Below are 15,509 nucleotides of genomic sequence, written 5' to 3'. Positions count from 1 at the left end.
TGTAGCAAAACAGTACATCAAAAAACAATAAGAGTTACAGAATCATCTAGAAAGTCAGCCTCCATGGTGGAATATAAACTGCTTAAATGAATACAGATATCCTGAAATCTTGATGAGAGAAAAGTGCAAAAAGGCAAGGCAAAATGAGAAGTATAAATCCAAGATGAGGCAGTGAAAACAAATGAGAATATAAGAAGTAAAGCTATTTCCACTATATTTGGATAAACAGGAAGATGTAGGGATTATAGATTAGATTCAAGAGGGAGAAAAGTATTTGGTTTGAGTTTAGCTATGGGAAGAAAATCTTAGCCCCGGAGTCAAAAATGATCCAAAGACTGCAACATGTTTTAGACAGTGATCATTTTCATTAAAATCCCTTAAATTTATTTATTCTTAAATTATGATAGGAGTTGACTTGGTCTTTAATCCAACCAGTACTTAAACAAGAAAGAGATGTTAGATCTGGGGCTGTTTATGGTACAGAAAGAAATCTGGAAATATGCCGTTTATCTGGTTGTGAAGAAAAAGAATAATAACTTGTATTCCTTCAATTCTATGAAATCACTGGCTTCAACACTAAAAAAAAAGAATAACTAGATAAAAGAATCTGACATGACACTTGAGCCAAATGATTTAAGATTTTTATAACCTATTATAAAACTTATTTTATGTACTGCCACAAATTTGTATTAAGATTCTATTTTTCTTCATATGAAATCCAGTTCTAAAAATAGTCAAGTCTAAAAATAAGGCGAACCCCACAGATTAAGTGTAGCTTTACACATGTACAAGTAACAGGGTAATCTCCATATCTTCTAGGAAAACAGATGCTGGGTTACTTATTCCCACTAAACTCTCTATGTTGGGTCAAACTTCTGGAAATTCTTCATTAGTATGGACTGTATTATTATAAAACCCAAATCAATTCTTTAATTCTATTAAATTATTTCCTCTGTCCCAGAAAGATCAATGAACTCTATTAATAAATATGAAAGTGTGAGCAGAAAGAGTTTTATATTTGGTCTCAGGAGCTTGGTTTCTATCATGAACACCAACTGATAAACAGTTTCAAAATCTCCACATGTCAACACAGTGTCTAATATATACTTTGATCCAGTTCAAAAGAAGACATATAGAGAGAGAAAGAGAAAAACAAACTCACTTAAAAATAGGTTACTATTATTATTTCTCTATACCTTTCTGAGTCCATACTACCTGAAGTACTTGCACTAATTCTTTCACATGTAAAGATAACATTCTCAATGGCAAGATGCTTTGGGTAGTTTTTCAGTGGAGCTGAGAGATGGATTGATGGGTATATACATACTCTCTTGCTGTGTTCTTCCTTTAAAGGATAGCAGAATGAGGTCACCATCATTATCACAGCTCAAGCATATGATCTTAGGATAGTTTACCACTACAACATAAAAATCATTGTAAGCTGACTATAGAAATCTGATACAGAAACAGGACTATCTGGAAGAAGATGAGGCATAATTTCTGGCTTTCACTAGAATGAGAGTTTTATTTTCATATGAAGAAAGTAATCACATGTATAAATTTAGAAATAATACTAATAAATTAGGATAGAGTCAAAGAGAAAATAAATATTATCCTCAAAAGGTCCTTTCAAAATGATTTCAAAGCACTGGAACTTGGGGAGGTTAATTATGTTTATATTTATCCTTGATGTATAAGTGGGATATGGTATATTTATAATATAATTTAACCTATTTTACAATTATATTGACAATTTGCCCCTCCCCATTATTTAATAGAAAAGCATTTTCATTGGAGAGTATAGAGTTGATGTTTAACAGCTTGGTGAGATAATAGAATGCCATCCTCAGGTCACTTCTAAAATGAGTTGTGGAGGGGAAGGGTAGGTGAACTACACACTGAGCTAACCACCTGTCCTCTCACCTCTGATGAAAATATCAAGAGGGGTTGTTCTATAGGAGGGTAGGGTATTCTTCATGGCGTCTCCATAAACTAAGTTAAAGATATTACCTTCCCGCAATTTCCTGCTTTCCCTTTTAAAAATCCAACAGATCTAGAATCAATATATAAAAATTAATTTCAAAAATAGTTTCAGTGAGTTCCAAGACTTGCCACCTCCTGTACAATGTAGAAATTTATCTTCTTTTCCTTACATGTTTATCTCTTAGGACTCAGAGTAGTACTACTACTTTAAGTATCTTCACCTTAATTTATATTCTTCATGATTTCATAATCTCAGTCATATGCTTTTTCATAGTTTTCATCTTTTAAGGTCATAGAGTACTTCTTGGTAAAAAACTTGAACTTTTTAAGTCCTCCAATTGGTTAATTATCTAATTACCTTTACCTCCTTTTTATCTACCTACCTTTACTTATCTTTCTTGAAATAAAAACTGAGCAAAATAGTAGGCATGTAGAGCCACCATATTTTATACAAAGGTAGGATGCATTCTCCTTTGTTTCCAAAATTCTTTTTAATGAAACTCAAGATCCTAAATAAGTTGGTGCTCTGAATGAGCTAAAACTATACAGAAGAAAGAGAAAAAATAATTTTAGGGGGAATTTTTCCATATCTTTACAACAGATTCTTCTGATTATAGCACAAAAGTTACCAGTATCATGTGATTACAATTCCTTCTAAATTCTGGTCAATTCAACCAGTAAGCACAAAGTTCCTTAATTCAGCATAAAGAAATCTTCTCAACAAAGTCATTTGAATTCAAGCTATTAACAAAATTTTCTATGATCTCAGGTCACTACAAGTAGCTGGTTTAAATGCCACTTTTCATTGAACATTTGATTATAAATATATTTAGTGTCGGTAAAAATAAAAATGTTTACCCAAAGAATAAACTAAAAACAAAAAATACATCCTAAAATGTAAGTAAACAGTATCATATCCACTTCTAAAACTGCTCAAAGAATAAAAAGACTCTTCTATAAGTAAAAAGATACCAAAAACTAATGTACAGAGTCAATAAATTAGCAGCATGAAAGTGTCTTAGGAGATATCATTACAAAAAAATACATGACAGAAAATGTCACTCTGTAGAAACACAGGCTATAAGTTTGCTTTTTCATCATACTATATACAAAATGTACATCTGCCAAAATAATCTACTTAAAAATACTTGGGAGTAAATTTAACAAAAGAGATAAAGGGCTTATACATTCATAATATAAAACATTGTTGAAAGAAATTACAGAAGACATAAATAAATAGAAAGATATCCATGTTCACAGATTTTAATATTAAAACGACAATACTACCTACTCAAAGCAACCTACAGATTCAAGGCAATCTCTATCAAATCTGAAGAACATTTTTATTTCTGAAGTAGAAAAACACACACTAAGATTCTTATGAAATTTCAAGGGGCACTAAAAAGCAAGGCAATCCTGGAAAATAAAACAAATATGAAGGTCTCACACTTCCTGACTTCAAAACTTACTGCAAAACTATAGTAATCAAAACAGTATGATACTGATATGACAAACATACAGACCAATGGAATAGAATAAAGAACCCAGAAATAAACCCTCTTATGTAAGGTCAACTGATTTTAGACAAGGATGCAAAGACCATCCCATGTGGAAAAGCCACTCTTCACAGCAAACAGCACTGGGAAAACCAGATATCCACATGCAAAAGATTGAAACAAGACCTTTACTAAACACCATATACAAAAGTTAACTCAAAATGACCAGAGACCTAAATATAAGACCTAAAGCTATAAAACTATTAGAAGAAAACATAGGGGGAAATTCATAACATTGGATTTGCCAATGATTTATTGTATATATTACCAAAAACATAGGCAACAAAAAGATAAGTTAGACTTTATTAAAATTAAAACCTTTGTGCATCAAAGGACACTATCAAGAGAGTGAGAAGACAACTCACAGAATGGGAGAAAATATTTGCAAATCACATATCTGAGAATGGGTTAATATCCGTAATATATAAAGAACTCCTACAACTCAACAACAAAATACAAGCCAATTAAAACATAGACAAGGAACTTAAATAAGCATTTCTCCAAATAAGATACACTAATGGTCAATAAGCACATGAAAAGATGTTCAATATCACTAGTAATTAGCGAAATACAAATCAAAACCATAATGAGTTATCACTTCACACCCATTAGGATGGCTATTATAAAATTTTTAAGTAGAAAATAAATATTGACAAGTATATGAAGGAATTGGAACCTCTGTACACTGCTGGAGAGAATAGTATGAAGTTACTGTGGACCCCTCAATAGGTTAAAGAGAATTACAATAGATTCAGCAATACCACTCCTAGGTACAATATATGATACCTAGAGACTTGGATACTTGTACACCAATGTTCACAGCAGAATTATTTACAATAACCAAAATTCATCATGTGAATGGGCAAACAAAAAGTGATATATATAGTACATATATATTATATGTGTGTGTGTACATACAGAAAAGTGATATATATAGAGATATATAAAAGTGATATATATATACACAGAGATACATAGATATATATACAAAAGAATATTATTCAGCCATCAAAATGAATGAAATTCTGATATATGCTATAACATGGCTAAACATGAAAACAACAAGCTAAGTAAAATAAGCTAAAGACAAAAGGATAAAAAGTATATGATTCTACTTATGTGAGGTACTTAGAATAAGCAAATTCACAGGGATAGAAAATAATATCAAGATTACCAGAGTCTGGAGGAAGGGACAAATTGAAAGTTATTGTTTAATGGGTACAGTTTCTATCTGGGATGATAAAAAACGTTCCAGAAATAGACAGTGGTGGTGGTTACGCAACATTGTGAATGTACTTGATGCAAATAAATTGTATGTGTTAAAATGGTAAATTTTGTTATACATATATATTTTAGGGAATGTTTTATTTTTTTTATTGTTGTTCAAGTATAGCTGTCTTCATTTTCCCACCACCACTTCCCCCTTCCCCCATCCACACCCACCTCCCAGCCCCAATCCTAACTCCCTTTGGTTTTGTCCATGGGTCTTTTACACATGTTCCTATGTTATGTATATTTTATCACAGTAAAAAAATAATCTATTTGGTAAATACCTAATTACTTCCCTCTGCTGCTTAGATTTCCAAATGACAATTAAATGTGCTCTGCATGTGTGCACATGCACATAAAATGAGTTGCCTTTAAACAACAGGCATGTTGTGCACAGTAGATACCCTAGAATGCACTCTCAAATTTCCATTAATTGTAATTGCAGTCCAATATGATTGCTATTTTAGTTATTTACCTAAATCAAAATTAACAGGTCATAAGGGAAAATATCTATAAATTCTACTGATAGTTTAAACATATGTTTATAGTCCAAGTGCTAAAAATGAACATTGTACCTGATAGAGCATGATAGGTTCTATGTTGTATCCTAAGGTATCTGCAAAGTTCTTAGCAATGACTGTTTTTCCACAACCCTACAAATGGAAACACAATCATTTAATGGATAAGTCAAAACAACCAAGTCAGAAAACTTTACAGTGAGGCTGCTATTCTTACTTTTCCTCCAATTAAACATATGTCCTTAACCATGTGAGACTGCATCATTTCAGCCAGTAGTTGTTTATGGCTTACAGTTTGTATAAAACGTTCTGATGCACAAGGTTGACTGAATGGTCTGGTTCCAGCTGGCACCTGTAATTAAAGAGGTAAACATAACATGCATATGTATTATCAAAATATTAGTAAATGAAAGCATATAACTGCCATGTGAAGCCTCTACTAATTTCTTACACAATTCAATTCTATACTGTTTTTTATATTTCAATAGTACAACAACTATTTTCTCATTCATAGATCTGATGATCATCAAGAAACCTCCAAATCAATCATCCCTCTAAAATTAAAGCCCCATGCTAGCAGACATTTTCATAAGAATCATGTCATTTTCATGCTATTTATAACTTATAATAATGATGTCACTACTTGAGAATGAAGGTTTTTGTCCAAATTCCATTGTAAGTACAGAATTTAAAAATCAGCCCACTGAGACTCTCCAAAGTCACCAGTTACCTCCTGACTTTTAAAATTCATGTCCACAAATCCTCTCCCACCATTATCTTAAATACCCACTCAGAAGCATCTGTTCTTAAAACCCCTGGCTCCCATCCCTCTTTTATTTCCTATCTCCTCCTTAATCGTCTCCTGGGGAGCCTATCAGGAGATTTCCATGGTCTGCTGAAGACTCTTAGCTTGATCATAGTGTACACAACATGAACCCTAAATAACTGTAAGTTTGAAAGTGACAAGAGCATATTTGCATTTTAAAAAGATCATCCTGGTTGGTAACAGAGAAGGCTAAGTGGAAGGGACCAGAGGCAATAAAGTTAGAAAGCTATTGCTAAAAGGAAGGAAATAATGAATGCTTGCTCATACTTCATGCATGCTTCATGCCTCTAGACATACTGTTTAAACTACCTGAAATATCCTATCATCTTTCCACTCCTGGACCACTGGAAAACTCTTATGCCATACTTCAAGACTAAACTCCAGTCCCACCTCATCTCTGAAACTTTCTCTACTCCTCCTGACTCCTGTATTACTTCCTTCTCTATATCCCCATAGTCATTCTAGTGCACTTTCCTCCACCATCAGCTTGGTGAAGTTGTTCATCTTAAGAAAACAGAAAGGTGAAGTGAAAAATAATCCTATCTAGGAGTCCCAGCTATGACATTTCCTGGCTGGCGACCAAGAGTGAATTGATTACTCTCTTTACATCTGTTTTCTAATCTAGGGAGATAATAAAACTGGCCTCCAGGGTTATTGGAGGATTTAGTGCATAACATATACAAAAAGACAAATACAGTGACTAATACACAGCAGCACTAATAAAACTTAATATAGAGGCTGGCTCATAGTAGACATAATCAATGTTCAGTTTGATAAATGAATAAAATAGTAACATAAGTATTAGTGATACCACATTAAGACACACCAAAGAAGTCAATAAAATTTGGTCTGTCACAACAAAAGAAGGCAAGCTTTTTCTTTCCTATATTCATTTACAATTTATTTGTGTAAGGATTTTTCAAGCTGTATTTCCTGGAGACATTTTCCCACCACCTCTTAGGATTCACAGTGCCCTTAAAGAAAAGACTGGGGGAAAGGAAGGTCGAGTAAGGAGATGGAGCTCTGTGACCAAATAACATTTCCCTCCTCTAAAAACTGTTCGACTAGAACAGCTCCTCTTTCAATTGTCCCATATAGTTAAGAAAAATTTTATTAGAACACAGTGTCCCCAAAAACGCAGACTACAAACTGCTTTCACTAAACAATACTTAACCTCATTTTCTCAGAAGTCAACTTTTGTTTTTGATAAAAGACTATCCCTATGTTCCTCCTGAACTCCTCCAGTTTAAAACATACATGACATAGATAAATATAGACACAGATATAGAGATGTGATGCTATAAAGCCAAAGAAAAATCATAAGGGGATCATATACCCAATTTGTGTCATAAAAATGGGCAAAACCAGGCACATTTTAGAAAGTATAAACTCAGACTTTTTACCTTAATGGTCACCTCTTTCTCTGCAATCCGGACAGTCACAGAAGCTTGAGAGAAGAGGTTTTCAGTCATCCTCTCCACTCTCACAATCTCTTTAGGAAGCAAAGAGCTTCTTGAATCTTGGAGTTCAAAACGCTGTAAAATTACACGAAAATCATGTAGTTTACTTTTCATTTTAGTATTAATGTTAGTTATCTGGAAGATTCCATCTTAATTAGAACTAAAACTCACTCTACATTATAAAAGTAAAGGTAAAAAAGTTAATGAGCTCAGTGGATTGAGCACGGGCTGCGAACCAAAGTGTCACAGGTTCAATTCCCTGTCAGGGTACATGCCTGGGTTGCAGGCCACAGCCCCCAGCAACCGCACATTGATGTTTCTCTCTCTCTTTCTCCCTCCCTTCCCTCTCTAAAAATAAATAAATAAAATCTTTAAAAAAAAGAGGAAAAATTAAAAAAAAATTTTTTTTAATTTTTAAAAAGTTAATGAGAATTTTTCCTATCTTCATGAATACATTCTATTTACTCCAATTACTAAAGGTGATATGAAAATTGTCCCTAAAATTTACTAAACAACAGGAAATGGAATCACCTGAATTCCTGACCTGGTAGAAATGTATCAGGTAGACTTTAGCAGTCTACATTTCTTGATAATAAAAAGTCCAGTTTCCTAGAAAGGGATGATGAGACTCTTGAAAACATGCTGAAGTAAAACAAGGCGTTTATCACTTGATTTCTGAAATAAACTGAAGTTAATATCTTGCCTGAAATTCATAAAACCAGAACTTCCTGGACACCATTCTGCTGTCTCTGTGTGTGGTTAGCTTAACTGATTACAATAAATTATAACAATCAATCTTCCACAGTACATGGCACAGTGCCTTTTACAGTGTAGGTTCTCAATGTTTGTCAAACTGGATTTAAAAGGCAAATACTATTGATTCTTTCTACACGTGGGCTAATTATCAACATTCTAACAATTGGTTACAGTCCCTCACACCAGCTAGTTTTGTAAAAAAGTCACGGAGAAAAAAAATAAGTATAAAAAATGAGAATACTAATTTAAAATTAATTAAATCCTACGGCATGTTCTGTACTGTATTAAACAGGCAGAAATAACGACCCCCCACCAAAACCCAGCCATAAACATTATCACTACAGTGAAAGAGCTTCACCTCAGTGAAGGAATAGATTACCACTTACTCAACAGAATGACACAATGTGAAAAAATAGACTTTTGAAAAGAAAATTATCTTCAACAACATTACAAACAACCCAATTTAAGTCTTCATTTGGTATCATAAATACTTAAGACAATCATTCACTCCTTTCCCCAAACTTAAGAAAAATGGTCTATTAGTGCTACTGTACAAAGTAAGTTTTACACTTTATAAGTTTTATACAAGGTCTGTCAGGAAAAGGTGCAACCCCAGTTAATATAATGACAATGGTTTGTGCAACATCAATGTAACCTGGCAGCCAAGGAGAGTGGGCTGGAATGCACATGCATGAACAATGACAACTTCCCTATAGTAGTCAGTGGGGGTGGTAGATGCCATTGAGTGAGCATGAGTACTGTGTGGCTGTCGCATTCAAAATGACTAGGTGAGCAGAACAAAGACTCTACATCAAATTTTGTGTTAAGCTTGAATAATCCTCCACAGAAACTATTGGGATGATTCAGAAGGCCGCAGGTATGGTCAACTGGTGATTGGCAGCTTCATCATGACAACACCCCTGCTCATGTATCACGCTGCGGTACAGAGTTTGTAGGTGAAACAACAAATCACCCAGATGACTCAGTACCCCCTACAGACCAGATTTAGTGTCCTGTGACTTCTGGCTTTTCCAAAAATGAAAATCACCTTTGAAAGGGAAGAAATTATAGACTGTTGATGAGATCAGGAAAATACAATGAGGCAGCTCATGGTGACTAGGAGAACTGTGTGAGGTCCCAAGGTGCCTACTTTGAAGAGGACTGAGGCATCACTGTCCTGTGTACAATGTTTCTTATATTTTGTATCTTTTTCAGGAAATGTCACTATTTTTCATATTACATGGCTGTAAACTTTCTGGACAAACCTTGTATATGCGAATTCCCATAGTATCACATAATTTGGTAGGAACTGCTTCCTACACTGTATTTTGAAGGAGGTTTAATAGGAAAGGAGTAAGACCTTAGCCAAGTGATTAAATTCATCAGACTTTAGAACCTAGAGCCAAGGTATGTTTTTACCACAGCTATAATAATATCAGTCTAACTTGATATAGGACTAATGTCAGAGCCCTTATATTCCAGACATGAACACTAATGCCTTGAACTACTTGCTATACTGGTTATGCCCTTATCAATACTTCAAGCTAAACTATTTCAGCCAAATAATAGTAGGCTAGAATACACTAAGATAGTTGAAGAGCTCAAGTTGCAAGGTGAATTACCATTGCCAGCATAGGAAATTTAGAGGACTGTTATTCAAAACAGTAACTGAGGAGTAAAATAGATATGTAATTCTTTTTTTTTTTTAGATTTTATTTAGTTATTTTTAGAGAGGGAAGGGAGGGAGAAAGAGAGAGAGAAACATCAATGTGCGGTTGCTGGGGGGTCATGGTCTGCAACCCAGGCATGTACCCTGACTGGGAATTGAACCTGCGACACTTTGGTTCGCAGCCCGCGCTCAATCCACTGAGCTACGCCAGCCAGGGCACAGAATAGATATGTAATTCTTATAAGGCTACATGTTCACAAGAAATAGAAAACCAAGTTTATTTACTGTATTTTGCCATGTATAATGCACATCCATGTTTTCCACCCTTTTAGGAAAACAAATTTTTTGTTTTAATTTTTTAATTCAGGAGTCCTAAGATGGCGGCTTAGCTGGAGGAATCGTGATCCCCTTCTTCTGTGCAAGGGAGAAAAACTCGCGGATTGGCAGAGGAACAGAGCAAGGGGCAGAGGATATCGAAACATTTATGAAAACAGGACATCAAAAGTTATAGCAGACATTGAAAAACCAGACAGTAAGGAGACTGCTTAAGGACAACAGGGACCCAGGGATCAGTGCAGGGATGGGGGGGGGGGGGGTTGCAGCCCCCAAGCCCGGTGCTCCTGGGTCTGCCTCAGGGTACCCGGGAGAGCAGAGTCACTGCTCCCTCCCCAGCCAACAGGGGTTGAGCAACACCAGGGAAGACCTTGTTGCTTGAAGGGTCAGAGAGGGGAGCTGGACTGGGAGACAGTCTCGCAGGGGCTGCTGGCACCCAAGCATAGCCCTGGGAGGGGTGACTGCCCCCAGCCTGTGCGACCAGAGGCAGCCTGGGCACGACCAGAGGAGGCCTGGACGTGTGCCCGCGCCCCCAGCCTGGTGGGAGTGTGGATCTGTGGAAAACCCAGACCTTGCAGCCCTGAATAAGGAAAGGGAGCAGGGGTTGGCTGGTTTCTGGAGCCTGCGGTGGTGAACTCGGGGAAGCACGTGCCCCTTCCAGATTCCCGACTCTCACACTGTGAACCCAGAAGGGACACCGAGCTTTGGGGGTTCCTGCAACGGGCAATGGGGAAATTGGTGGAAGTGCGCGCCCCTTTGCGATCCCTGGATCTTGCACCGTGAATCCAGAAAGGGTGCAGATGCTTCCAGAGAACACAGAGCCCACCGAAATGAAATTTGGGGGAAGGGCGCGTCTCCTTGCGATCCCCGGAGCTTGCACCGTGAACCCAGAAAAGACGCAGGAGCTCTGAGGGACCCCAGAGCCCGGGAGACCGCAGCAGTGAGCTCCAGAGAGCATGCTTGGGAGTGCCCAGGATCCTACAGGGGGACATTGGATTGGATCTGTGGAGAGAGCCCTGCTGGACCTGGGGACAGTATCCAAGAGACTGACTGAGGTTTCACTGGGAAGAGTGATAAGCATTCCAATCACCCCTCAGCCTGCTGAAGCCAACAAGACCAGAAAAACGGGTCTGGCCAGTTAGAAACCAACAAGAGGGTTTTTTGGGGGTTTTTTTCCAGTTTGGTTTTTTTTTTTTTTTTTGGCTGCTGTTGTTGTTTGATTGTTTGATTTTATATTGTTTTTAAGTGACTTTTTATTTTTCAATTCTTATTATTTTTATATCTCTCAGTTCCTTATGTTTCTCTTCCTTTCATCCTAGTATTCTTCCTTCCACTCCAAATTTATCTCTCCTGCATTCCATCTTCTGCTTTTTTTTCCCTTTTTTTTTTTGAGCTTGCAAGTTACTGCAGATTTGTATTATCTTTTTCTCGCTTTTCCAACATTTTTTATTTTAATAGTATTTTGGCATTCTTTTCCTTTCTGTATAATCTTCATTGCTTGGCTGGTTATACTGTCATTTGATAGGTTCCCCCTGTTATCTCAGTCACAGTGTGTTGATAATTTACTGTCCTTCTTTTGTGTTCCATTAGTACACCTCTCAAGGTTCTATACTCCTTATTCTTGTTATCTAGGTCTCATAGATTCTGCCACATGATTGTTGCTTTAATATTACTGTAAATAAGACCTAGTTCATACAATTGTAAATACTACTCAACACCCCTACCTGATCTCAGCCCACTTCACAATTTCCTGAACTATATTATTGTGGGGGTTGTCTCTATTCTTTTACACACTATTCCTATTTACTATTCTTTACTCCCACCCTAACTCAGAATCTGACCTCCCATAGCCTCACAGCTTTCTAGAGCCAACTAACAATCCTCTCGGCCCCAATAAGAGTCTTACCTTCTTTCCATCCTTTCTAAAACGTGGATAGTGGGGTGAAGGATCACGGTTAACACTATAAGGAGCCAAAGGATAACCCATCTCTTCTCTACTGGCTGCTAATGTAAATATCATAGAATACTGTCTTGCTGTCTTAAACTATTTTGCCTTACTCCTCCAACTGATCACAAAAAAGAGTAGAGGAGGCTGTGAAAACCAGGATACATGAAGGAGATTGCATCACTGAATCTTACAGGTATTCTACCACAGAAGTTCACACCATAATCACAGGGAACCAGAAATGATCAATTTAAGAAACAGAGGCTAACAAGAAGAATCCCACGAACAATGAGAAAACAAAGAAACAATCCCTAATTGAAGGGAAAGGAGGAAGCATCAGGAAAAATGCCAAATGAAATTGAGGCAACTCAACTATCAGATATTGAGTTCAAAACAATGATTATCAGGAAGCTCAATGAACTCACAATGAGCTACCAGAAACTAGAGGGAAGCTACAATGATCTCACTGCAAACTTTATAAACATGAAAAAAAATACAAACTCTCAACAAGGGCCAAGAGTAAATGAAGAATGCCATTTCTGAACGGAGGAACACAGTAGAAGGAATAAAAACCAGGATTGATGAAGCAGAAGATCGGTTTAGCGAGCTAGAGGACAAGGTAGAAAACAAAACCCAGAAAGAGCAACGAAAGGAAAAGAGGCTCAGAAAGAATGAAGAGGGATTAAGAGAAATTCAAGACAATATGAAATGTAATAATATCCATATAATAGGGACACCAGAAGGAGAAGAAGAAGAGCAAAGGATCAAAAACCTATTTGAAAAACGACTGATGGAAAACTTTCCTAATTTGATGAGAGAAAAAGTCACACAAATCCAGGAAACACAAAGAGTCCCAATCAAGAGGAACCCAAAGAGGCCCACCTCAAGACACATCATAATTAAAATGGCAAAATTTCAAGACAAAGAGAGAATCTTAAAGGCAGCAAGGGAGAAACAGGAAGTAACATACAAGGGAGCCCCAATAAGGCTAGCAGCTGACTTCTCAATGGAAACACTTCAAGCCAGAAGAGAAGGGGAAGAAATATTCCAAGTAATGAGAACCAGAGGTCTGCAACCAAAGCTACTTTATCCAGCAAGGCTCTCAATCAAGATAGAAGGCCAAATAAGAAGCTTCTCAGACAAAAGATGTCTAAAAGAATATACCTCCACCAAACCAGCTCTGCAAGAGATGCTAAAGGGACTGCTTTGAGGAAAGGAAGGAAAGGAGAGAGAGAGAGAGAAGAACACACGTACATAAAAGGCAAGGAATAAGTACCTATCAATAATACCCTTAAACGTAAATGGATTAAATGCTCTAATCAAAAGACATAGAATAGCTGAATGGATAAGAAAACATGGCCCATACATATGCTGCCTATAAGAGACCCACCTCAGGATAAAAGTCCTGCACAGGCTGAAAGTGAAGGGCTGGAAACAAATTTCCAAGCCAATGGACAGGAAAAAGAAGCTGGGGTAGCAATACTCATATCAAACAAAATAGACTTCAAAAAAAGGGCAATAAAGAGAGACCCAGAAGGTCACTTCATAATACTCAAGGGAAGAATCCACCAAGAAGACATAAATATTGTAAATATATATGCACCCAACATAGGAGCACCCAAATACATAAAGAAAATCTTAGAGGACTTCAAGAAAGATATGGACAGCAACACAATTATAGTGAGGGATTTTAATACCCCACTGTCAAAAATGAACAGATCTTCCAAACAAAATATGAACAAAGATAATGTGGCATTGAACAATACCCTTGATGAAATGGACTTTACTGATATGTACAGAGCCCTCCATCCCAAAGAAGCTAAATGCACATTCTTTTCACATGTACACAGAACATTTTCAAAGATAGACCACATGATAGGACACAAAACAAGCCTCAACAATATCAATAAAATTGAAATCATACCAAGCATTTTCTTAGACCACAAAGCACTGAAGCTAGAAACCAACCCCAAGGAAAAATATCCAAAACACTCAAAATCATGGAGATTAAATAGCATGCTATTAAACAATGAATGGGTCAAGAATGAAATTAGGGAAGAAATCAAAAGGTTTCTGGAAACAAATGGAAACAAACTCACAACAACCCAAAACTTATGGGACACAGCCAAGGCTCCTGAGAGGGAAGTTCATAGCGATACAGGCCCACCTAAAAAAGTTAGAAACATTTCAAACAAACAACCTAACCCTATGTCTACAAGAACTCGAGGAACAACAACAAAGACAGCCTAGAGAAAGCAGAAGGAAGGAAATAACCAAGATCAGAGCAGAATTAAATGACATAGACACTAAAAGCACAATTCTAAGGATCCATGAATCCAGGAACTGGTTCTTTCAAGAGATAAACAAAATTGACAAGCCTTTAAGCAGACTCATCAAGAAAAAAAGAGAGAAGACCCAAAGCAACACAATCAGAAATGAAAGGGGAGAGATTACAACAGATACCACATATATACAAAGGATTGTAAGAAATTACTACAAAGAACTGTATGCCAAGAAATTTGAAAACCTAGGTGAAATGGACAAATTTCTAGAAAAATATAATCTTCCAAAACTCAATGAAAAAGAAGCAGAAAGTCTGAACAAACCAATAACAGCAAAAGAGATTAAAGAAGTAATCAAAAAACTCCCAACACACAAAAGCCCTCGACTGGATGGTCTCACAGGAGAATTCTACAAAGCATTTAAGGAAGAACTAACTCCTATCCTCCACAGACTATTCTAAAAAATCCAAAAAAATGGAAGACTCCCAAACTCTTTTTATGAAGCCAACATCATCCTAATTCCAAAACCAGATAAAGACACAACAAAGAAAGAAAACTTCAGGCCAATATCACTGATGAACAGGGACACTAAAATCCTCAACAAAATACTGGCAAACCACATTCAACAATACATTAAAAAGATCATACACCATGACCAAGTGGGATCCATTCCAGGGATGCAAAGATGGTACAATATTCACAAATCAGTAAATGTAATACATCACATAAACAAAAGCAAAGACAAAAACTACATGATCATATCAATAGATGCAGAAAAAGCATTTGATAAGGTACAGCACCCATTTACGATAAAAACACTCAGCAAAGTGGGTATAGAGGGAGCATTCCTCAACATAATAAAGGCCATATATGAGAGACCTACAGCCAACATCATACTCAATGGGCAAAAAT

The 15,509-nt window shown here is 36.5% G+C and overlaps 1 protein-coding gene across 4 annotated transcripts in view; it reads right to left on the bottom strand.

Moving 5' to 3' along the window:
• Positions 1 to 15,509, bottom strand: part of VWA8 (von Willebrand factor A domain containing 8) — a 421,660-nt gene that overhangs the window by 323,931 nt on the left and 82,220 nt on the right. For all 4 annotated transcript variants that reach the window (XM_045839249.1, XM_045839250.1, XM_045839252.1 and 1 more), the window contains exons 10-12: positions 7,556 to 7,687; positions 5,544 to 5,678; positions 5,384 to 5,461 (exon numbers count right to left, since the gene is read on the bottom strand). In XM_045839249.1, the coding sequence (XP_045695205.1) occupies positions 5,384 to 5,461; positions 5,544 to 5,678; positions 7,556 to 7,687 (345 nt within the window). The remainder of the gene's footprint in view (positions 1 to 5,383; positions 5,462 to 5,543; positions 5,679 to 7,555; positions 7,688 to 15,509) is intronic.

This window comes from Phyllostomus hastatus, unplaced genomic scaffold, assembly GCF_019186645.2.
Source record: "Phyllostomus hastatus isolate PE091 unplaced genomic scaffold, TTU_PhHast_1.1 phas_contig_29, whole genome shotgun sequence".
Lineage (NCBI taxonomy): Eukaryota > Metazoa > Chordata > Mammalia > Chiroptera > Phyllostomidae > Phyllostomus > Phyllostomus hastatus.
Note: the sequence above shows the minus strand (reverse complement) of the source record. Positions and strands in the feature narration are given on the sequence as shown.